Genomic DNA, 25,656 nt, shown 5'->3' with positions numbered 1-25,656 from the left:
TGCAGAACCCAAGAACATAGACAGCCAACTATGGGACTTCAGCATCAATGGGCTTTGGTATCTGTGGCGGGTCCAGTAACCAATCCTAAGTGGACATCTACGCAAGAATCTACTGGAAAAAACTAAGCTAAGGACTGCTACTGAGATGGAATGCAAACTTTACTTTTGACCTTTTCCTGGCAGGCAAGACAAAAAGGAAAACACAAGTTATATAAGGTTCTTATTAGCTAATAAAAAAAGCATGCCAGTTTTTCTATAGAAGCAGATTTTTTCCTAACACTAACTCTAAGAAGAATTTATTTTATGGCCCCTAACAGAGCCATTGGCTTTTTAAACATATAATGGTTTCAGTAAGAATTTTATAAAAATAATACATAGAAACTTTTTAATTCATGGCTATTTCTTATATTGGTTTCTGAGAAATGCCATGGTTCAGAGATGACATTTCTTTGGGGACTTAATATGTAGTTCAGCCATCAGCAGTGAAATAAGGTTGATGGATTGCATCTGGGGCCATAGCCTATAGAAGGACCCTAAGAAAGGTAGTTTACATATAATGACCACAGGCTACTACATTAAGTATTAACTTGATATGATTGGTAAACAAAGTTGTATTCAACTGGAGTATAACTTTGGCTGGACTTCTTTGAAATTTGGCTAAATAGTTCTACCATGGCACAAGCATTTTGATTTGACACTGGGTCATAATATGGGCTTCCCTGGTGGCTCAGTGGTAAAGAATCCACATGCCAATGCAGGAGGTGCTGGTTCGATCCCTGGTCTGGGAACATACCCTGGAGAAGGAAATGGCAACCCACTCCAGTATTCTTGCCTGGGAAATCGCACGGACAGAGGGGCCTGGCAGGCTACAGTCCATGGGGCCGCAAAAGAGTCAGACATGACTTGGCGACTAAACAACTTTATCATAATAGTCCAAATTCTATGTACACACAATGATTTAGAATTGATTCTAACAACTCCTAAACTCACATTAAGAGAAATTGCTCCGGAGGATGTGAAAAGTGTTCTAAAAGTCTAAAAGTTCTAAAAGTCTAAAAGTCCTTACAAATCAATTTAAGCACCTAACATATTTAAACAAGTATCCTTTGTACTCTGAGATTCTTCAAAGTTTGAGCAGGCTAATAATATCCTGTCATAATCCGAGTTCCCTGGTAAGTGGGCTCTGACCTGGAGATTAGTGGGCAGGAAGTCTATTATAAATGGTTCTTAGGATTAACAGGGGAGGGTAGTTGGGGGTAGAGAATAAGGCAGGGGAAGAAGCTGGGCCAAGCCCATGGGGAGCTCTGGAGCTAGAAATGCTTTTTGGAGTTATTTCAAGTTGGGTGAGGGGTTGAGTTTATCTACCCCAACACTGAACAGCCCTTAGATACAGGTGCCCTGGAAAGGGGCATGCCCTTGGGCAACGTGCCTGTCTTCAGCTGAGGGCAATCTCCAGAGAAGGCTCACACCTGAGGTCTCTGGCCCAGGAGCACTGCCAGCAGCTGGGAGAATAAATCCTGTTTCTGAAGGCAGTGCATTACAACGTGTTATGAGATTTTGTATGCACAGTTTACCAAACTGGCAAAACCTGCTTTAATCCTGAAACACAGACAAACATCTAGACCTAGTGGTGGAGAGAATACAACTTGTGAAATGTTCCTTTATCCCAATGAACTGGACGTATACTACTTATTTTGCACAATGAGTATATCAATTAGGTTTTCTTTTTGGCTAGTCCTACCAGAAGCCAGGTATTAGTGATTTAGTCAATGAAAAGAACTTATTTTGCTCACCTAGGTTAATATGCAGAACAGGCCAGGGCTTACATGGTGGCTGCCTCTCTTTCCTTCTCTTTCATCCTTGGCACGTGACTTTGTTCTCAGGGCTGTTAAGGCGCTGCTCTACCACAGAGGGAAAAGTTCTGGGGCAAAGACAAGCGCCAGACAAATGTCTTCCTCCATAAAATTCTCGAAAGCTCCACTTCACCATTTCGGAACTTCTCAGGAGGTGCCAATGGTAAAGAATCCATATGCCAATGCAGCAGACACAAGAGATGCGGTTTCCATTAGGAGGGGAAGGTCCCCTGGAGGAGGAAACGGCCACCCACTCCAGTATTCCTGCCTGGGAAATCCCGTGGACAGAGGAGCCTGGTGGGCTACAGGCCCCTGGGTAGCAAAGAGTCGGACATGACTACGCACCCACGCATGCATGCCTGATTTCTACTGACGTTTCATTGGCTAGAGCAGAGTCACATGGTCATTCCTAATTTCACGGGCATCGGGGAAAGTAATTTTACCAGAGAACATTTGACTTCTCTTAATTAGGGAAAAGGGAGAAAATATTGAGACGGGAATAGCCTTGCCACAAAAAAAATAGTTTAACTTCTTCATTCCTTGTTCCTGACTAGCTGAACGACTCCAGGAACTCATTCCACAGAAAAAACAAAATATATTTCTAAAATACAAGTAAGACATTACAACAAATTGCTATACTTTTCAAATTTAAGCTTGACCCACATTTTGCACATTACATCAAAAGCACTATGGATTTACCACCATAGGCTTCTGGCTGTAGTTCCACTGTTAGGGACGGAAGTGTACATGTGATAGGTGTTCAGTGCGTGTTGTGTAAACAAAGGAACATATCTGGCACAGAGGATAACACTGTACTCTGTAGTGAGCTCATAAAACACATGTACCTTGCTGGCATGTTATGGGGAGGCCCTGCAGTGGTGGTTGGGGACTGGGTTTTAGTCTTCGCTTCAGTGTGTTTTATCTTGGTGATTGCCACTGCCAGATGGGTAGCTTTCTGATGATTTGATTTCTATAAACAAGGATTTTAGGAAATTAGGGGAAATAACAATTGAAAAGCTAGTCACGTTATGATCACGCATAAAAGGGCAATGACCCCATCCTTTATGGAAAAGTTATTGTTCTGTCTTCTATCTGAATCAGAAAAGAAGCCTTGCTTTCTATAATTATATGATTTATAAATCTCCTACATAGGCAACTATAGTATTGAATATGATTTTCAGTTTATAGGCATATTAAACCTAAGAGTGCAATGACCCCAATGTTACTTCCCTAGACCTAATAATCTTTTCTCCATACCTATCGCAAGCGTAGGGGTATGTCCTTCTTTCCCTCTCCTTGAGAAAGGGTCTTTTTCTGTCAACCTATCTTCTCAAATATTATCTCAATAGATAGTACAGCTCATCTGTAACAAAACTAAAAATAGAGGCCATGGTAAATGCCAGAAGGAAGATTTTGCATTTCTAGTATGCTCCCAGATGAGGCCGATACTGACAGTGCCCAATGACACTTCGGTAGTAAGGCACTGGTTTCAAAACTTGACTGCACTTTTGGAGTCCAGGGGGAGATTTTATAAACGCTGATGCTTGGCTCTATTCAAGAAGTTGGATTTATTTGTTACAAGGTTCAGTTTGGGCATCGGATTTTGAAAAGCTTCCCCAAGTGATTCTAAAGTGCAGCAAAGTTTGAGAACTACTGCGATAAATGAATGAGAAGACTTTTTTCGGTAGGTCCCTCTAAATATACAGTTTGGTAGACTTCTGTCTCCTTGTATGGCCCTCTACAGTTGATACTGACTTCTGGGTCTCTTTTAATTCAAGGAGAGTGCCTAGCATAGGGCTTGATTCTTGGCAAGGATCAATCATAGGCTGTTGACTACTCACCATATAGAAGGATGAGTGTTCTACTGATATGCTTTGGTGAAGGGAGAGGTGATTTACTTTTCATTGAAAACATGGGTCCAACACATTTCTACTTACTGCAGTTTCTTTGCCAGGTTTCTTCCAAGGAAGTTCATACATAAAGGGCTTAGAGATCTTGAGAATTGAGGGTAGAGAAGAGAGAAGAAAATGGTGAGAAGACAACAGTAAAGAGGAAGGAGAGACAGCAAGGGAGAAACTGGAGAGAAAAAGAGGATAAGAAATGGGTAGAATATGATGAATGTGGGAGAAGTGAGAATAGAACAGTAATGAAAAATTGCTAGTAGATATTCACTAACCACCATCTATGAGAGGTGGTTCTATTGAGATCAACAACAAAGACTATTTAGATTAACAAACTTATGGTCTCATTGGGAGACACAAATCAAATGCTTGAAAAGTTATATAAAGCTATGCAATTGTTAAAGGATAATGTGTGACCAGAAGATAACACATAGACAGATCAACAAATGAGAGTTATGGGCAATGGATAGCACAAACTCCATTTTTATGCGGGGAAATTTTATCAACCCTGTTGTAATAAATTCCTTATTCTTACTTTGCTTTATCAAATTAACATTAAGCTTCTAGGAGGCTAGTGAAGAAATAACATTTAACTCATCTTTCATCAGCGAGTCTTTCAGGGGAATTATTTAAATATCTACTTTATATTCATTTCCTCCAGCCTGTACCAACCAGGATGTGGTTTATGAATATTCACTTTGAGAAAACAAACTTCTAAGAATATGCTTCTTTAAGATACCCTTTTCAGAGCCTCACCACACTCCCAATGCCATGATGTACATCTAGAACTTTATTAGGGTTGAGGTCTTGACACAAATTTTTGTGAGAATAAATAATGGGAATTCAATCCATTCATAGTGGTGAAGGTTTGGTATCTTGTTATCTTTTCTAAGAAACATTCTTAATTTGATGTGTTGAACTTTGGCAATGCAAGTCCCTTTAGTGACATAAAAGCAGCCAGACTTTAAAAGATGCTGACAGATGTTGTGATAGTTGTTTTTTTTCTTTTACAGTGGAGCTGAGTTCCCTGTTCAGCTGCATGTAATTAGACATGCAGATAGAGCTTCACTCATTTTACTAGTCCGATGGGAGGGAGCGGGGGCTGGGGCCCCAAAGCTGTGCTTACGAAAAGGAAACACTTTTTCTTCAACATGTAAGTGTGTCTTGATTTCTATAAGGATATAAAGAGTTTGCGTCTTCAGTTTTAAAATTCTGCACAAAACTAAGTTTGTGGTAAGGAAAACATCATGTCTACTAATTTCAAGCACACATAATTCACCCATGTCATAAGGAACTTGGACAGTAAAGATGTTGTACATGTGTGATTTAAGACCAGCATTTTTAGTGTCCTAGAAACATCGTTAAACATAGCATGCATTGTCTCACGGTCTGGCTCATCTGAATCCATTCGACTTGCCTATTTTACCTTTTTTAAAAAAATTCTTTGTTCTTCTGTGGTTAGTACTGTGGCATCTAAAATGATAGTTTCAACAAACAATCAGATTGCCAGAATGTTCTAGGTCGAGTTAGCATCTCTTTCTTTCAAACTCCTCACATTTCCTTTGCTGTGTTTAATTGGGAACTCTGTGTCTGGCTCATAAAATCTCTGCAGAATGTCCAGCCCCCTTCAACTTTTGAGTTTAAAAACACAGTCTAAGAACAAAATGGGGGCCTCTGCAAGTGCGGGAGTGGGCGGGCAGAGAGAGCACTCTCTGGATCTTCCTCCTCTGTAGACCTCTTTAGAGGGATAAGTCCCGAAGGTTGGCTCACATATGACTCCAGGATCACCTCCTCAGCACTGAACAGAAAGCGCAGGAATCCACTTGTCACATATGCCTGCCATATATTCTCGGTTAGGATCTTACACACTAGGATAGAGCAGTGAAATGTGAGGAAGCGACCGAACAGGGCACATGGGGCCAAGGGCCACAATCAGAACAGGGCATCTCACTGGAGGAGAAGCCAGTGTGAGAAATGTAGACCCGCACACGGCACCAGCCTCTCACAGGAACTCACAGGACCCGGATGAGGACGGTGCAGACTGGCTGACATTCACAGACATGCTGTTCTGTAAGTTGGAAGGAATCTCCCTCCTAGATTGGCATGCCAGTCTCCTCCTTTCCCCAGGTTTATTAAGGAGGCAGGTCCCTTGCCCAAGACTAAAGGGGTATCCAGGACTAGAGCCAACACCACACCACCACAAGCTTCCTGCGTGCCAGTCCAGTGGTCCATGCACTAAGAAGGTACTGTTATGCAGGACGATGGACAGGGCAGTGAGGACCATGAACAAACTTGTATCAAAGCCAAGTCTGCTATTGCTATGGTGGTGCCTTGGACACGGAATTTATACCTTCTGAAGTTTAATTTTCTAATCTATAAAATGAAAGTCATAACACCTTAAGCATGGCTGGTACATAAAAGGCACTTAACCATTACCCCCTTCTCCTAAACTCCACTGCATGTCATCAAGCCCACGTTTGTTGAATGACCCACCTTTCCAAAATTGCCTGTTAATTCAGTACCTTGACCTATTTTGTCCACCAGGACACAGAATGGTCCACAGCTGATGGCAGAAACATTGCTAGTGATTGCTAATAGCATACACTGCTCCCTCCTACTGATAAGAATACGTACTACTTTCAAACTACAACTTGACAGGCCTCTTACAGACCATGCCAACACTTTGAAAATAAAACTCTTGAAGTTGCAACAGAAATACATTTTCACATGATAGGACAAAACCATCTGGAACTTACTCTTACATGGATTCAAAGAGCTGCATCAACAATAGGGCTGTTATGAACTCAGGCTCCACACTGTCTCCTAAAGGGATTAGACAGGCCTCATCATGTGTTAGAGGCAGCAAAAAAGAGACCCAAGAAGGGGCTAAATCCTTAGCTGTCATTAGTATTTTCTCTTGTCAACACTGAGATTTGAAAAGACAGAAGGAATTGACTTACTTTATATACTCGTTTGATCCTTTAGTACTTTAGTGAAAAGTAGAATGTTTTATTTTACCCCTATGGGAAAGCAGCTCAACTGGGCAGTTTGTTCCTGAAATAAAATACCAGCAGTCAAAATATGCTTTAAGCCCCTCAGAAATCAGAACATCACAGACTTATGAGAAAGTAAGTGCCCCAAGCTTACAGGTGGTTGTTAACATTGTTTTATTTCCTTTATACAAAAAGTAAAAACGACAGAAAAAAACACTCGACAGAAAACAACAGCACTGACCTGGTCTCCCGGAGAAGCTGAGCCCAAATTGCCCGTATTATGGGGAAAGGGAGGTTAGCCAGCATCAGCAAACACCCATGCAACTGATGAGACAAAATGGTGTCAGTGGCTGGTGGATGTCCTGTGGGGAGGTTGAATCAATCTTAAAAAACATACATTTGCCCAATCATGCTTTCAAACTGCATCTCTTTAAAAACAAGTTATATATACAAATATCACCCCAAAATGTGTCTTATATACGCTAGTGCTATAAATTTAAGGCATCCTAATCGTCTGGTCTTCTGCTGGTGAGGCATTGTTCTCATGATTCTATTTCCACAGAGGACAGTCCAGAAATTTCCATTGGTGTCCAAAGGGCAGCAATGAGAGATAATAAAAAAGTGATTTATAAGTAGAGTTCTTTTGATTCTGGCTCAGCAACATGCTTTATACTGTAGGATTTCTTCATTTTTCTACTGATGTCATCATGCCTAAGTGGAAGACAAACCACAAGGCCAAAATTAGATAAAACTACGGTCAAGTTACAATACAATGCCACTAAACAGCTCACCCAAAATGGAAATTATCCTCACACAAACCACACTGAAGAACACTTCATTCCAGAATGCAAATTATTCTTTTTTTCACATAAACCACTCTTTAAACAATAAAAGGAATAGTCACGTAATAACATACTATGTGGATATTTTAAAATCTGGCCCCGGAAGTAATTATTCAATCATGCCGATTGGAATCCAAGTAAAATTCTACCGTCAAATGAATTTTATCAGTTAAACAAAATAGGAAGAGTGGTACTGCTTGTTAAATTGAAACAACAGATATTTATATTTTATTCATGGGGTTCACTGGTGACACTCTTTGTTCTCCAGTAAGCTTGAGTATTAACAGTTTAAAGGAAATGCTTTTGCTTTGGGTGTGTGATTGCTGAGTAGTAGCATGGAAAAGCACAAGTAGGTATATCTATAGGAAAAAGAAGAGCCTAGGGAACAATAGTGCTGTTTCCCCTTCAATACTCAATACCTTGTAAATCTACGGAAAAAAGTACCAGCTCAAGTCTGGGAACAGTTTTGCTTTTGATGTGAATTTCCCCTAGGAAGAAGCATTCATTTTCATTGAAATATTAGTCTCATTCTGGGTGTAAAATCTCCCAGACAGGAGTTATCTTCTGACTGTGAGCAAGTGTGCATACTACTAAATTCCTTCTTGTTGCTAGGTCAGACAAAAACAAACTGTTTCTGGGAATGGTACTTGCTCACATGAGGCTACATTTGAATGGAGAACTCCAAGTGTGGCTTTATGGCCCTCAAAATCATGCTTGCTTACAAAGATCATCTGGTCTATTCTTAGACTGGTTAATAACGATCATCATCACTGTCTGAAAGCTGTAATTCTTATTTTTATTTAAAGTTCATCTGAACAGAACTTCAGAGAGATGTTTATGGGAAAGAAAGGGAAGAGTGTGAAAGTAAAACCTGGTTGGTTAAAAGATTAGGAACTTCCAATTAAGCATGATAGACTGAATACATAGTACTAATCATCCCTTTCTTACAAAAGAACAAGCAAATGAATAAAAAAGGCACCAACCTAAATGAATAAGGGAAATGGAAGAGGAGATGATAACACACACAAAATGCCAATAACATTTCAGAAACAGGAAAATGGATGAACATGTGGAACTGATTTAGCAGAGCAGGTAGGAAGCAGAAATCTAAGCCTACAGTCAGGGAACCCAACAAACTGATGTTCATGATGCAGGAACCAGAAACACTATATACTTCTGAAATTTGCAGTGGGTGCTGTGTGAGTGCTGAAAATAGGAAGACTATTCTAAAACTTTTTGGAAGTACCAGTTCATACCCAGATTACCTTCCTGACCTAATGCAGCCAGGTGACTGTCCCTTTCCCAATGTGAAAAGAGACTGCAGGTTACAATTTGCAAGACATGGAGCAGAGAGACTCTAAGTTCAGCTGAAGGGGGTGAAAACCATGGGATTAGGTGAAAGTTATAAAACACAACTGTCAACCCATCCCCTGTTACTTTAACCCAAAGATTCCTGGAAAGTAGGTTAATAGATCCGAGGAGGAGACTGGAGTTTCCTCATCTTGAGAAATGAACTGCCAAAAGAAAAGTCCTACAAATAGTGACCGTGAGTTTCCCAGCCAGAGAGCCTAGTACTTAACCAGTCTGTGTGATGCAATATCTATAGTCAACAAGCCAGAGCTTCTGTTCAGTTTTAGTGTCTTATTCTTAAATATGAACGAGTTAGGGATCACCAGATATTTGAGAAAAATGCTATGACAGGCAGAGACCAAGATAAATCGAGAAACAGCAGTCAAAGTGAATAGAGATAATATAAGGGGTGATAAGAACTTCAAAAATTTGTAACAAGAAAAACTGGGGAAAATATTTGCTATTTGTATCACAAAGGGTTAATTTTTATAGTGTATAATACATAAAGTGCTGCTACAAATCAAGAAGAAAGACCAGAATCTCAATAAAAATGTAGAAAGAATTAAAAATAATACATTCATATAAATAAAGAATACATATCTATGTAAAAGAATGAAGGAACTCTCTTTAATGAATACATAAAGACCTCCAAAATGATAGGTGAAAAAAAGCAAGAAGCAAGACTATGTGTAAAGGATGCCACCTTTATTGTAAAAAAGAAGGAAACATAAAAATATACATTTGTATTTGTATTTGAGTATAAAATATAAATAAGTCTTGCATACTTAATGCTATAAAAAAAGAGAAAGTCAATAAAATGCTACTGAATATTAGCACAATAATCAAAGAAATAAAAAGTTAGAAAGATTGGTAAGTAAAGTTGAGTAAATATCCTAGGAAGAATTTTTAGAAAAAGCAAAAGTATGGATAAAAATAGGAGAAATACAGTTAGACAATACTTAGAAAAATAGAAAAAACAGTTATAAAAGTATCAGTCCAGTGTGTTGAACATCAGATTAACAATATTTTCAGAAAAATGAACAGAAAAGCAGTAGGGGATACAATTTTCAAAGAAATTGTACAAAAACACTTCCCAGTACTGAAGCACACAGATTTCCAGGTTGAAAAAGCCTGCTGAACACTCACACCCGAGAAATGAGAATTAGGATCATGGCAAAGTATCATGAAATCAAAATACTGGTGATAAAGAGAAAAATCGTAAAAGCTTCCAATGGATTAGAAATTAGGGAGAAACTGAGCTTCTTGACAGACACATCAGAAGCAAGAGGAAAATGAAATACTCTGTTCAAGATTCTAAGGGAAAATGGTTTCCTATCTAGAATTCTATACCCAGCCAAATAGTGCTAATCCATATGAAGGCAAAATGAAGCTATTTTCAGTCAGGCAAGGCCTCAAAACCTTTAGCATTCTTTCACCTCCACAGGATGGAAGTTGTCTTTACCAAAGATAGAATATAGACTGACAAAAAGGGAAAAGGCAGATTCACAGGGGAAATCACAGGGGAAAAGCCAAAGGCAATTCCCAGGATAATGTATATAAGAAACTGCAGGGATACGGCTGGTAGCACTGCCAGATAGCAGCAATCTAGACTGGGGAAAAGGAAGGATGGTGTCTCCATGAGCAGGCTGAAACAGAGAGGGACCTGATGTGTCTGAATGCACTCAAAGAAGGGTTTTTGTCTCTAGCAGTGTTCAGAAATTATATACTTAAAAATCAAAATTATTATCTTCAAGGAAAACAAAGTTACACAAATAAAGAAATGTTAACAATAGTACACTGCACGTATCCACTGTGATAACTATCTAGATAGCCATAATAATAATAAACACCAAATACTGATTTAACTCCCAAGAGTGATACAACTATTTTGATGGTGGGAAGAGGAGGCAGGTGTGTATATGTGTGTGTGTTGGAATGGGGGGCAGTGCTGGTTGCCAAAATAGAGCTGGACAAATTTGGTTCATTGTTGAGAACATGGGTTTTGGAACCAAACTGAGCTGAAACCCTGGATACATAATTTATGACCACTGGTACTGTGTAATCTTGGGCAAGATATATAATTTCTCTGGAAAATTTGGATAAATAATAATATCTACCATATTGTGTCATTCATTGTGAAAATTAAAAGTCAATATGCATGAAGTACCTGGAATATTCTTTGGTACATTGTAAGTGCTTTATAAGCGGCAGCTATCATTTTTATCTTCTGTAGTAAGATACCAATAGACAACAGAGATAATATCTAAAATCGAAAGTCCATATAAGTATGTTATTGAGAAATACAGAATACTAGAGAAAACACCTAAAAGCAAAGCAAATGTCTGATTCAGGGGAGTAGGAATGAGAACAGGGGAGGCTGGACACATGGACAGCCAGTTTTTGTTACAAGGCGTTACTATCATATATACCTATAGCACTTGGACAAAAAAATATAAAAATCAATAAAACTTTTTTAAAAAAGTCTAAGGATATCATCATAATTTAGACATTGAGGGAGTAATTTTACTTTAATATAAGGGGTGTTGTGTTTAAAAACATTAAAAGCACTTTGTGTAGAATAAAACCCAGCATGATTAGAGTTGAGTCAATACCAAGTAAAATGTTAATTTGAGGCTTTTATCTGAATAATATCAGGATGATTCAAGACTCCCTGAACCCTTCAATTACTTAGTCCCGAATAACCAGTATTCAAATTTTTTAAAAAAGCAAAAGTGTTTGGGTAATTCTGGCATGAATTATTCAGATAATTTGCTGCTCTTGATTTCATTTTTGGATATAAAATCACATTCTCTGTGACCAAAATTGGAAAGAAGGCTTAAATTTAAGTAACAGTTTTTCAAGTAATCTAACCTGCTGACTCATCTGTGCCTGGATTCCATATTTCTACAGCCCTGGGTGACTAGATGGCAAGTTATTTTAGAGAATCTGCCTAAAATGGTCCATTAGTATGCACTACATATTCCTACTGATGGCCAAAACAGGTAGACTGACTTAGCTATTTCTGTGATCTCCTTTAGATCTTCACTGAGAGCATATCTATAAATGCTCATCTTCTAAAAAATAAGATTCTGGCTCAAAGAATAAAAATATATACTTGAAATACTCAGTATTAAACTCACTGTGGCAGAGAAGACTTGTAACCAAAAAGCCTAGGCTTCTACAGAGCATACTGTTCTTTCTTCAGGATGACAGGATTGCTTGGTCTTGTCTTTTCCCTCTCCTTCCTCCTTTCCCTCTCTCTAGCTTCCTCTCCTTCATATATTCTAAAGTCCCTACCCTGTGCCAGGCACCAAACTAGACACTGGGGTGCAGACTGGGGTATGATGGTGCTACTGAGGGTCACCACTCCCAGGAAGTCCTTACACCTTTCATGGGGTTGACCATGGTTTAACTAACTATACCCTCTCAATTTTCTTTTGATCATTCTCTTGCTAAATGAAGAAACATGCCTTATTCTGGCACGGCAAAATTGCTAACGAAGGTATTCAAACAAAGGACACTGGCAGTCTGGGGATTTGACATCCGGGAGGGTCGCAGGGCTGCACTGTCCTCCACGTGGGAAGGGATAGGACAGATGGCTGTGGCTGGAGCTGGGATTCTCAGTGAAGATACTAGAAGATGTTTGGGTAAAGTCTACCTGATACTTTAAAAACTCAAGTGACTACGGCTTCTTTAAAACTCCAGGCATAAGAGAGTTCATTGACAGTTTAATGTGTAAAGACTCTGTAGTAGTGGCAGACATGTGGCACAAATATGACACTGGTTCGACATTCATCCCCTTTGGAGTCACACAATTCAAAACCGGACTCTGGGGGAGGGGAAGGGAGAGGAAAGGAAGGTGGAGGTGGGAGAAGGGAACTGTTTGTTCATAACTGTTGGGAGTACACTTAAACCAGATGAGTATGCTAAAAGAGTGTATTTCTAATGGGAGGATTTTGGTTTCCAACGTAGATCTCCCCTCTGTCCCCTCCTACCTGCAGCTTATAGGTGTTCCACATGTTCATTTCTTGCCTTCCAAGTGCAGTGTTTTGAGACAGAACATGGGTTCTTATTTGCAATAGCTTCTTCTATGTCTCAACTCATCACATTTTGATACTAAACCTTGTTCTACTGTCTTCCTATGATAGAATATGCTTTCTCCTTTTCCCAGAGGGTATAAGGAACTTATGAATAAAAACTCCATGTGCGAATCACGCTCTCATGAATCTTGCAAACTCGGGCAGATTTTATCAAGGGTTTGCTAAGTTGTGCCCAGACAGTGGAAAGAGCTGCTCATGTGAACAATTCTCCATCACATGGGCATTTTTCTCCACACACAAGAGTCTACTAGGCAACAGCCAAGAACAGTGCAAAACTGTGACCCATTTCAAAGGACAGGCTGTTACTTAATGGATGTAATCTGGAGAAATGGTTCCAGATTGGGACACATCATAGGAACCTGTATGAAATGCAGGTTTTCTCTCTGAAATGAATGTGAATCCTAGGGACGCGGAGGTGGGGGAGGGCAGGACAAGAGCTGAGCAGGAGAAAACTGGGCAAATGTGGGGAGGGCTATAGAGAAAGGAGTCAGATAAATTCTAGGGCTTTCTGAGGCAGAGGTGGTCACCCCAGGTACACCAACTTCTCCTGGCTCTGGACCCCAGAACTAGTATATTAGATGCAAAAACACAGAAAGATATACTTCACATCAGAGATTAGAACATAAAACTGTGGTGTGGGGGCAGAAACTCTGTCTAGAGGGTTACCAAACCCCCTTTTAGTACTAGCACTCTAACTAGCTTTTCTGAACTGTTAAATTGGTGAGATTCAGTCTGCCCTCAGGGATTCAGTCTAGAACTACACAATCAACATAATCTCAGCTAGTTTGGTCATACTCCTATGGCTAGATAATTATCCCTTCAAGAATCTCTAAAAAGCCTATGAGTTGAAAATACTTTCAGATCAGAAATTTAAGATCAAGGTGTGGTTATTTTATTTATACCCAGAGAAATGATGGCAAAAATACTTTAGTTACCAGGATCAGAGATTCCTTTTTGTTCTCCCTGCATTTTCTATCACAATTCTGGAATGCTGTTCAGAGGGGCCTCAGTATACACTGCTTGGGACAGGTTTCAGCCAGGGCCTCACCTCTACCTTCCCAATGTCTTCCCGTCTTTGGCTCATTTTTCTGTTCAGTAATATGTCCTGACATATTAAAGGACACTAAAGGACAGATATGTGTGTGTATGTATGCACATGCATAGTAGGGGTACCCTGAACTCTGACCTCCAACTGGGCACAGCAGATGACCACTGCCATATCCTTACATCATTTCAGGCCAAATTTACCACTCTTTCTGAAGTGGCTGTTGAACAATCTTGACATTTATATGAAATGTGTGCTACTAGCTCTTGGCTCTGGATGTATAAGTCCCAGCGTGGCTAATTCCTTGGCAGTAAAACCCACACTAATGGTGTTTATTGCTTAATGTCTTTTTAAGGAGTCTGCTCTCATGTTGGTGATAGGATTAGGGGCTTCCTGATGCTAACCCCTCAGGCCATGGTCCCACTGTGGTCAGAGAGGATATGACCAGTGGTGGCCAGGGGTTAATGCCGTCTGCCTATCAGGGACTGGAATCGATGCTCACTTTATGTGTTACAGATCTCACATAGACTTAAACTCTGGGAAATAAATGTCTTATTGGCATTTTAAGATAAGTAACTGCCAACAGTCCCTTGGAGTTGTAATAATTCAAAACCAACTTGTCTTTTATAAGAAAAAGTAAAGATAAATCTGCTTGTTATAAACAAAGTCATCCTCTGCAGTTGAAACACACTGGGAAACTATTCCAAGTAACAGAGTTGAATCTAACTTTAAAGGGCATTGAAAAGACATTTAGATTCTTTGCTATCAAACTGTGACCAATTTGGAAAAATAAATAGCAAACAGAACCCCCTTCACAGAGCTGACATTAGAATGTTGTATTCATTCTCTATTTTTCCTTTACTAAGAAAAACAATCTTAGGAACTAAAACATGATGCAAGGATAGGGCTGGAAGAAGGATCCACTGCCCCTGTCTTTCTCCCAGGGACATTCTGATAGGGTCACCAGTGGCATAATGCTTAGAGCCAACTTCAACCCACTGCTTTCCAAGTTACATGATCCCAGGCGATCCCTGCTCCCCAGAGGAACCACGTGGCCTTCAAGAAAATTCTTGGGTCAAGATTTGAAGGCATCACTGATAGAGAGGCACTTCAGCTTTTTCCTTTTTTTCTTTTTTTTGCCTCTTTCTGTGAGATGCCCTTGCTATGGATCCCAAAGGCAAAACAAGAATTAATAGGTGTTTTGCATGTCCACATTCCCATGCTAGCTTATTTCTCTGAGGGATCTTTATTTCAACTAGATATAGCCATCTTTACTTTATCTAAGGAGTGAACTGGGCTGGTCCTCCCTACCTCTGTGTGTGGTGAGTGAATAGGAGAAAAGTTCTCACTCTACAGTGAACAAACTGGTGCGTTTTCACTTTTCATGGAACACATGCCAAACTAAAACCATGATAAAATACACTTTGATTTTATATGGTGGGGACAGTGAGGGGGTCTGGATGTTTATCTAAATAAACTGAATTATAACTATAATTTTGGGGTTTCTCCTCATCACTGAAAGAAAACTCTCTTAATACATGAAGCCAGTGAATCTGATAGGTTCAAAACTGAGTCTTCAGAAGGACTGTTCCTTTAACTGAGAAGGAAAGTGTTAACCCAGCTGTCAGATATGTGAGTAGCCTCATAACCTCCTTTTGTGCTCTGATTTCTGTAATCCTATTATAGTAGATTGCTAGCTTTGTTCTCCTGCTTGTAAGAAGACAGGATGAAATATATCTAGCAGGAGAATCTACTGTGATGCTAATTATCTTGTTTTCAGGTGCTGTGGGAGCCTGGAAGAAAGGAGAGGTATTTTCCCTCCTGCTTCAAAGGAGTTCCCCAAGCCTTTGTGCTTCCCTGCCTTAGAGTATTATTGGTGATTTCCCTTTAAGGACAAACTCAGAATTTTCCAGGTGCTAGAAGACAGAACCTAAGATGCGGACACAGAAGGATGGTCAAGATAGGCTGGGAGAAACAGAAGTGGGCTGATACCAACGTCTGGGAAGGGAATGGGTATTTTTTTTTCTATTTCCTTCCCAACCCAGGCACCGAGCTGTTAGCACTGGCCAAGACGCCCTGCCCCAGTGTGGTGGGAAGCAGCCCAGACTTAGGCAACATGTGAGCCTGACCTGAGCAGAACGAGAGTGACCTGTAAATACCAGAGCTCTAAGGGGCTTCCTTCAACTTATGTATGGAATTAATGAGATCCCTAGGGGGACCCTGTAAAATGACAGATTTACTTTTCCTCTAGCCTGAACGGAGACATGAAGCGGATTAAATTTGATTTAGAGGGAAAGAAAAAGAGAGTGACATTTCTTACACCTTAGAATTCTGAACGAACATTTATATCCACAACATATTCGCTTGTATTTGTGTATCTGTAATTATTATATATAAACACATCTCCACACAAACACTTTGGAGGATTTTGGAAGGGTGCTAAAAGGCATGCCATAGTCTTAATTTAAATGATTAGTCCTTGTGAAAGGGGGCTAGGGGTTTATCTCTCCGGGAATAAGCCTGTCAAGAGGCACTAGACTGCAGTACCTCCCTGTCAGCTGCTCTCCTGTAAGCACTCCCCTGACGCCTGCTCTGTCAGGGAGTCGTGTGTATCCTGGGGATGAGTGAAAGCTCTGCTGAAGAAGGACTTTGCTCAAGGAGCAGCCTGAGTCACTGGGCACCCTGGAGATGGTCCTTCTATATACACAGTCCATGCCTTATTGAATCACAAATATTGTGTTGAAGAAAGGCCTTTTTGTTGTTGTTGGTGGTGGTGGTGGGTTCTCACAGCCTGGCTTATAGACCAGCATTGCAGTTCTGAACGCTGAACTAACTTCAGCATGGCAGGACCTCAGCTCTCCTGAGGGCAGCAGATTGCTGACTAAAGCAGCTTTCAGTCTGTAACCAGCAATGAAGAACCTCAGCTCGGTTTCAAAGTTCTGATTATGATAGGAGGCTGACTCACTCCACCCATGGCAGGAAGTGTCACTTTTATACTTACTCATGTGAAAGAACGTGAAAGTATTAGTTGCTCAGTCTTGTCTGACTCTCTGCAACCCGATGAACTGCAGCCCACCAGGCACCTCTGTCCATGGAATTCTCCAGGCAAGAATACTGGAGTGGGTTGCCATTCCCTTCTCCAGATGATCTTCCCGATCCAGGGATCAAACCTGGCTCTTCTGCATTGGCAGGCGGGTTCTTTACCATCTGAGCTACCGGGGAAGCCCACCATTAAAACAAAGACTGAAAGTCAAGGTCAGCTGGGAAGCACAGCTTGTTTGTGATATGAGTAGACTCCTCTGCCCTCGGCTGCTGGAATGAAGTCCCTCCAAGAGGGTACCTGCTCCCTTCCTAAGGACCAGTTACAAATCTGCCAGCTTCTATTTGGGGGAGGAGTTGTAATTTTCTGCTTCCTAGGTGTCAGCACCTGCAAAGGTGCCCTAGGACCACCATTGTAAAGGTCTTACAACTTAAAGTGAAGGCCTGGCACTGCTGTGGATACACCCCTAGCACCACGTACCGTGCATAGTTACGCAGATGCTCTTCAATCAGCGTGTTAGAGGAAAGATTGATGCAGCTGCCGTACATCTCCTAGAGAGGTGCAATTAAAAATCATTTGAACACATGCAACAAGCTTAGCACATGCACAAGTCTCGATAAACAGGAGGCATGCAGAAGACAGGTTAAAGGAGAGAAGCTTCGGACACACTTTAAGGTGCATGGGGAACTGCTGAGATCTTTGACTCCTCAGTGAGAGGACCCATTAAGTTACCTGGAAAAGTTATATTCCAGCAATGTACGTTTGGACATATTTAATCCAAAGGGCCTGGGGTTCGGGGCACAAGCGTGACTTTTCTAAGCTGAAGCAAATACATGCTGCTGCTGCTAAGTCACTTTAGTCGTGTCCGACTCTGTGCGACCCCTTAGACGGCAGCCCACCAGGCTCTGCCGTCCCTGGGATTCTCCAGGCAAGAACACTGGAGTGGGCTGCCATTTCCTTCTCCAATGCATGAAAGTGAAAAGCGAAAGTGAAGTCGCTCAGTCGTGTCTGACTCTTCAAGACCCCATGGACTGCAGTCTACCAGGCTCCTCTGCCCATGGGATTTTCCAGGCAAGAGTACTGGAGCGGAAATACATGCTAAAGTCTTTTATAAAAAAGCAATTGCAATGTGCAATTAAAACTTGTGTGCTGTTAATTTGAGTTATATTAACTAAAACTTGATTTTGGTACTGCAAAAAGGGTCTGGACAGTTCTTAGACCTCACTGGAATGGGGCTGTACCTTATAACAGATAATAAGTTATGCAGGTGTTGACTCTCTAGTTACCATGAAGGATATTCTGGGTCCTTCTTTTCCACAGAGGGTTTCACATTTTGGCTGCTATACCACATTTTGGCTGCTGTTTTTAAGGGCCTAGCAGGCACAAAGCATGCAGGAATCATCGCTTAAAAAGATGTTCGTATCTCTTATTCATAGGATTTAAATCCAGATTATAACTTGTGGTTTTACAATAAATGCAACCATACAGTGTAGTTCATGGCACACACTCTGCCATCCCCTGCGTGCTGGCAAGCACTTGTAGACCACTCGGGCTTCCTTAGGGGCTTGTGTCATAAAATGTCAGTGTGGAGGTCCCTGTGGTGTATTCATTCCAAAGGTCTTTCTAAAGCTGAGTAGCTAAGTCTTTAGAAATAGAATTTCTATTTGTATGCTGTTTAATTGGGCTCAAGAATAAACTGTCCAGTCACATGAGGAGAACTAACTCTTCCTGAGGCAGAATCAGGGAGAGAGAGAGGCCTGATTCCACATCGATTTTGTAGCCTAATCCTGTAGAAATGCCTCCCTGTCTACAACTCCTAATTCTCAAAGATCAAACTACTTGGGCAAATCTAGGGACCAGGATATAATCTCCTGTGACCTGTTTAATCATCCTCTCTCAATTTCCAAAGGAAGAGTAAAAGGTACTCAACACAACATATCTCATTAGAAACGCTGGCGTCTGTTTTTCCATGCATCCTTTAGAATTCTTCCGGGGATTCCCTCAAGGTGGCCAAGGGCTGTAATCTGTGGTGTCAGGAATAACATAATTAATTTAAAGGAATAAAAGGGACATTCTCCAAACAGCACTCACCGCCTTATTTTTTCCTTTGCTAGCAGAGCTCCCGGTGTTTCCCTTACCGTCCGTCACCTTCCTCCCAAGGGAGGTTAAGGGGAGGGTGGAGGTCTTCAGCTGGTTTGATGCCTGATAGTTATTGTTATTGTTCTGGTTGCCACTGAGCGTCTCCATGATGGATCGGAAGGTTCCAAAAGGCCTTTTGAGCTGATCCCCTGATTCGCTACCCGCGGACGGCCGCTGGAGGGCCCTGCCCTTCTCTCGCTCCTTTTCTCCGTTTAGTTCAAGGCTAGTTTGCTCCATCTGCACCACCGGCTCCTCAAAGGTCACTCTGAGTTTTGAGTTCTGAGATGTCCGGCGCTTGGACGACGGGGACTTGAGGGCACTCTTGGGACTCGTGGCCACTTTCTGGGCGGCTGTGCTATCAGGGCTGGGCTGAGGGGCTTCTCCAGAGGGGTGGCTTGGGGGTGTGTTTCCTGAGCCCGGACACTGGGATTCCAAGTCCGGCTCGCTGCTCTCTGAGGTGGGGGATGGGCTGTGGCCCTCCAGGGATTTGGAGGCCTTGATACTAAAAGGAAACCTGCGTCCTGATGCCAAGGTGTGTTTCTTGATCATCAAGTGGAGGCTCTCTGCGCTGTCCACGCCCTCCACACTCTCCACAATGGGCTGCGGTCTGGGCCTGTCAACCTTCCTCACAGGGGTGCCCTTGGGGTCCTCAGAGTTGTTGGAGTCCGTGTCAGACTCGCTCAGGGACCGCTGCATCAGCTGCTTTAGCCGCGCTAACTTCAGTTCCCTCTTCTCCAGCGGGATCTTTTTGGAATGTCTCGAGGAAGTCTGAGCATCCTGGAATTCCAACGACAGCTTTTCCTGGGTGCAGACATTCTCTGAAATATCTTTTCCTAATAACTGACGTAGGATTTTATCAGAATCTTCGTCTTTCACTTTGGCCCTAGCCCGGCTGGATGCTGACAGGCTTCCAAGAACCTGAATCCCCTCCTGGACTCCCGGTTTGCTTTTGGCTACAGACTCATCCTCTGCGTCTGGGGACTTCCACTGGGGCTTTCTGCAAGCTGGGGAGGATGGTGAACTGAAAGAGGATGGAGGATATATGAGATGGTCTCCTATTGGTTAAAATAACTCAGCCACGAATCACTGCGCGGCTTTACTGCTGCGAATAACTTTCGCATCACTGAGACTGAGATAAGAATAATGTCTGTTTCAATCAAACTACAAACATTCCATGGTGGCAACCACAGCCAGAATGGGATGCCTCATACCTTACGCTGTGACTACTAAATGTATCTAGTGTTCTGCTTTTTTACGCATCAATTTTGCACAAATTTTCCCAATCCTATCATCAAAAACCTTATGAGCCTAAATATCCTTACTTCCATTTTATAGATGAAGGAAAAAAGACTCTAAAAGAGTAAGTGACTTGTGTATAGTCATGGAAAGAAGAAATGGCAGAGCCAGAGATAAACTCACGTCTTCTGACCCTAGATCCAGTGCCTTCTTCCCTGTGATAGCTCATTTTTATTCCTCTTTATAAAAATAAAATGTCTTCTCTTGTTATCTTCTAAAAAGATATTAAAAGAAAGTCCAAGAAAATGGCTCAGAGATTAAAGATACTTAAAAGTCTTAACCACCACCACTTCTGGTATTACCTGGGTGAAGAAAGGAGTGACTTGCCCTCTGATTTCTGGGCTTCTAGAAGTTGTTGGAGCTGGTTCTGCAGTGTGACACGTTGCATCGTCTGTCTGGGAAAAACAAATCAAAACAAATAAGTTCTCTGACACATGGCTACTACTATAAATTAATAGATATACATTTTCACCTTTATAATTCAGAAATTTTCCTAAGGATACAATCAAAAGTACTCAACAAGATATTTATTATTCACATGGCAGGCAGGTTCTTTACCACTAGCGCCACCTGGGAAGCTCATTAGTAAGAAAACTGTAACATAAATGCTAATCACTAAGACTGAGTAAATCAATTTATAATTATTTCTAGGAAGGCAGCAATTAAGAATAATATATCTGAATATTTGTGACGTATAAAAAGCTTCCCTAATATATGTGTGTGTGTGTATATATATAAAGTATACAGTATGAAGTGTATTTATATAAACAGACACATACACACAGAGTGCAATTTACTTTCCTTAAGTTAAAAAAAAAGTTACAAAATACAGTGTGTAATATAATCTCATTATCTCATTTTTAAGAAATCTCGCTCTCTCTCTCCCCAAACCCCCCCACCACACCCCAAGCTAGAAGGATATACTCCAAAATGTTACTCACTCTCCCTAAATTGTCTGAATTTATAAAGTAATTGAATTAATTTAGCCATCAGAAAAAGGCTAAATCAAACAAAGCAAGCAAACTGCTTCCGTGCTGGGTATGCTGTGCTGTGCTTAGACACTCAGTCGTGTCCGACTCTTTGCAACCCCATGGGCTGTAGTCTCCCAGTTTCCTCTGTCCAGGGGGATTCTCCAGGTAAAAGTACTGGAGTGGGTTGCCATGCCCTCCCCCAGGGGATCGTCCCAACCAGGAACTGAACTCAGGTCACCCAAACTGCAGGCAAACTCTTTACCGTCTGAGCACCAGGGAAGCCCCAGAATATTGGAATGGATAGCCTTTCCCTTCTCCAGGGGAACTTCCTGACCCAGGAATCGAACCAGGGTTTCCTACATTGCAGGCAGATTCTTTACCAGCTGAGCTACCAGGGAAGCCGCTGAGCTACCAGGTAAATCACTTTGTAGTTTTTGTATAAAGAGAAAACTGTGTATGGCAACAGTTGATTTACTCTGGACATAGAAGCATATGCATCAGAATGTGCTCTATTTAAAGTTAAGAAAATAGGTTAAAAGTCATAGGTTAAAGAAGGTAAAATCTGTTTATAAAACACAAATTATTATAGAACTTGAAAAAGTAAATTAAACTGATTCTGATTTTAGAGAGGTAAGCAGTATTTACTGATCTCTGTAGTATTCCTGTGGTACTCCCCATTGCCCCCCCTAAAGATGTCTATCACATCCTAATCCCTGGAAGATGTGATTATGTTACCTTATGTGATAAAAAGGTTGGATTAAGGGGTGGGTCCAATCTCACCACATGAGTAACAGTGAAGAGAGGCAGAAAAGGAGATCAGAGGGACTTAAAGTGTGGTAAGGACTCTACCTGCTGTTGGGGACTTTGATGATGAAGGAAGTGGCTGTGAGCCAAGCAATGCAGTAGCCTCGAGGAGCTGGCAATGACTCTCAGCTGACAGCAAGAAAACAGATACTTCAGCAAGAAACTGATTCTGCTACATGACATGAATGAGCAGGAAACAGACTTTCATCCGAGAGTCTCCAGAAAGGAAAGCAGACTGTGAATACCCTGATTTTAATCTAGAGAGATTCATTCTGGTGTCCTGACCTACAGAACTGTAAGATAAATGTCCATTGTTTTAAACCACTAAGTATGTGGTAATTTGTTACAGGAGTAGAAAACTAAGCATCAAAACTGGTAGCAGCTCCCATAAGTCAGAAGGAAGAACTAAACCAATGAGTTATAAGTGTTCTTAAAAGGGTTGCTGAATCTTTGATGCTGGCTTGAGGAAGTTCAATCTTCTTGCCAAATGTCACTGCACATACTCAACAGCTGTTGGCTACCTAAATTTAATTCTGAGAGATCAGATCTGCATAATACTCTTCCACCAGCCCCAGATATTCTCCTTTTCTCAGAAGTGGTCAGTCTTAGTACTAACATTCCATCCCTAAGACTTAAAAAGTCTGTGATCTTATTTTATCTCGCTCATTCTGTGACTCACACACTGAAATAAAGCAGAAGCCAGCAAACTTTTCCCTAAAGGGTCAAATATTAAATATTTTAGGCTTGTACCCCACAAATTCTGTGTCATAATTACTCAACTCACCTTATGTAGTTGTGAAATCAACATTCAGTAATATGTAAGAGAATGTGTATGTTTCAATAAAACTTTATTTACAAAAACAGGTGATGAAAAAAAAAAGCAACAGGTGGTGGGGTGGATTGGGCCTCAGTATATAGTCTATAGTTTGCTGACCCTATTCTAAAGAATAAACAAAAAACAAAAAATACACAGGAGCTTTCTACTTTTCCTACTTTGAAATCTGGCATTGCCTGTCAAGTATTTTAGAAAAACATTAGCTCAGCTCAGCTCAGCAAAGTCACTCAGTCGTGTCCAACTCTTTGCGACCCCATGGACTGTAGCCTACCAGGATCCTCAGTCCATGGGATTCTCCAGGCAAGAATACTGGAGTGGGTTGCCATTTCCTTCTCCAGGGGATCTTCCTGACCCAGGGATTGAACCCAGGTCTCCCGCATTGTAGGCAGACGCTTTACCATCTGAGCTACCAGGGAAGTCCTAGAAAAACATTAGGTGAGGGATTAAAATAGATGAAACAAGATTACAGTCTCCTTTTAAAAGGTTTTTAGGTGTCAATGTGAATTATGACACAGTCAAGAAAACTATTTGGAGGCAATTAGGATGACTGATGACAGGAATCCCAGGTATGGATGGAGAAAAAAAGGACTCTATTCTCTAGAATCTAAAAAAGCCCTCAGAAAGGAATAATCAACTTTAATTATAATATATGAGCATGTGAAATATGAATATATGAAAACATGTGAGCATTTGTCCAGTATGTCTGCTAGGCTGCTCTAACAAAGTACCACAAGTTGCCTTCCTTAAACAACAGAAGTTTATTTTCCTCACAGTTCTGGAGGCTAGCAGTCTGTAATCGAGGTGTTGACAAGGTTGGCTCCTCGGAGGGCTGTGAGGGAGAACTGGCCCTACGCCTCTCTCCAAGTGTTTGGTGGTTCACTGGCACTCTTTGGCATTCTCTGACTTCTAAATGAACCACCCTGATCTTTGCCTTTATGTGCATATTATCTTCTCCCTGTGTGTGTCTGTGTCTGTGTCCAGATTTTCCCCTTTTGCAAGGACACCAATCATCTTGGATTAGGCCCAATCCTATGACTTCATTTTCACTTGATTACTTTTGTAAAGACCCATCTCCAAATAAGCAATAAGCTCACATTCCAAAGTCCTAGGGGTTAGGACTCCAACACATCATTTTATGAGGCCACAATTCAACCCATTGATACACCTACAGATCAGGATGTCTAAGAGAGCTGAAGGGTGCCACTTCTAAATAACAGCTATGTTGATGAAGGACTGGTAAAAATATTCTAGGAGGAAAAGGCTCTTAAGACTGTCTCCCACTCACAATTTTGGACTGAAAAACTAGTGTTTTCCATCCTTCCTCTTGCACATTTTGATGTTATTGGTGCCCTAGAGTCGGAAGGGTACAGTGGACTAAATAGAGTAAGTGAATTTGTTTTAGTTTTGCCAGCCTTACTGAGACACACAGTAAGTACAAACTAGGGTCTCTAGCATAACCTCTCATATTTCATATTCTCATTGGCTTGACTACAACTGTCTACAGCCTTCAGTTTGGAGACAGTGGAATAACTGCTGTCTATTACTGTACATGTGTGTTTTATCCCAGGATCATCAGCAGACAGAGCAGCCAAGACCCTGACCTTGAAGAGTTCTACCGATAAAGCAACTGCTACAGCTCAGGAAAGCCTCTACGACTCTGTGCTGAGAGATTGAGGGGAACGGTTTGGCAGTCTTTTCTCTGAGTACAAACCTTTAGAAAAAACATTCCATTGGACTATTTTAAAGTTCCTCTCAATGGATATGTCCATACACTACTGGGCGGAGTATCCACTGGTACACCATTTCTGGAAGGATATTAGGCAGCATCTATCTACAAGTATCATGACAGCAAGGAGATCAACCCAGTCAATCCTAATGGAAAGCAACCCTGAATACTCATTGGAAGGCCTGATGCTGAAGCTGAAGCTCCAATATTTTGGCCATCTGATGTGAAGAGCTGACTCACTGGAAAAGACCCTGATGCTGGGAAAGACTGAAGGCAAAAGAAGAGGGTGGCAGAGGATGAGATGGTTGGATGGCATCACTGATTCTAGGGACATGAACTCGGGCAAACTCTGGGAGACGGTGGGGGGACAGGGACGCTTGGTGTGCTGCAGTCCATGGGGTCACAGAGTCAGACATGACTTAGTGGCTGAACAACAACAATCCACACGCATGCCCCTTTGTTCTGGCAATTCCTTTTCTAGGAACTCCTTTCAGAAATACCTATACATGTACATAAAGACATGTGTACAAGTATGTTTGCCTTGACAAGATAACTTCCTGAAGGGAGTTAGGAATTTCTGTGTATTTCCCCTTCAGTTACATCCAGACCTTCAAAGCTTGCTTAGCTCACCTGTCCCAGGGGAGTCTTGTGTAACTGGGCAGAGGATTGTTGGAGAGAAAGGAACCCCTCTAATTTTTAAGTTTAAATTTTTTTCTAGTGAAAGCCTAAACTCATTAGAGACAGTATTCTAGGTACTGACA

General features: G+C 41.3%; 1 protein-coding gene across 8 annotated transcripts in view; it reads right to left on the bottom strand.

Moving 5' to 3' along the window:
• Positions 1 to 6,904: 6,904 nt before the first annotated feature.
• The window catches only part of LOC122440083 (synuclein alpha interacting protein), a 153,853-nt gene continuing 135,101 nt past the window's right edge, over positions 6,905 to 25,656 (bottom strand). For 6 of the 8 annotated variants that reach the window (XM_043465898.1, XM_043465897.1, XM_043465896.1 and 3 more), the window contains 4 exons: positions 20,862 to 20,954; positions 19,216 to 20,284; positions 17,605 to 17,675; positions 6,905 to 7,458 (listed from right to left, as the gene is read on the bottom strand). In XM_043465898.1, the coding sequence (XP_043321833.1) occupies positions 7,374 to 7,458; positions 17,605 to 17,675; positions 19,216 to 20,284; positions 20,862 to 20,954 (1,318 nt within the window). In that variant the 3' untranslated portion in view covers positions 6,905 to 7,373. The remainder of the gene's footprint in view (positions 7,459 to 17,604; positions 17,676 to 19,215; positions 20,285 to 20,861; positions 20,955 to 25,656) is intronic. The other 2 variants (XM_043465899.1, XM_043465900.1) reach the window with 1 other exon arrangement.

This window comes from Cervus canadensis, chromosome 4 (assembly GCF_019320065.1).
Source record: "Cervus canadensis isolate Bull #8, Minnesota chromosome 4, ASM1932006v1, whole genome shotgun sequence".
In the NCBI taxonomy this organism is placed as follows: Eukaryota; Metazoa; Chordata; class Mammalia; order Artiodactyla; family Cervidae; genus Cervus; species Cervus canadensis.
The sequence above is the reverse complement of the archived record's forward strand: the minus strand, read 5'-3'. Positions and strand labels throughout refer to the sequence as shown.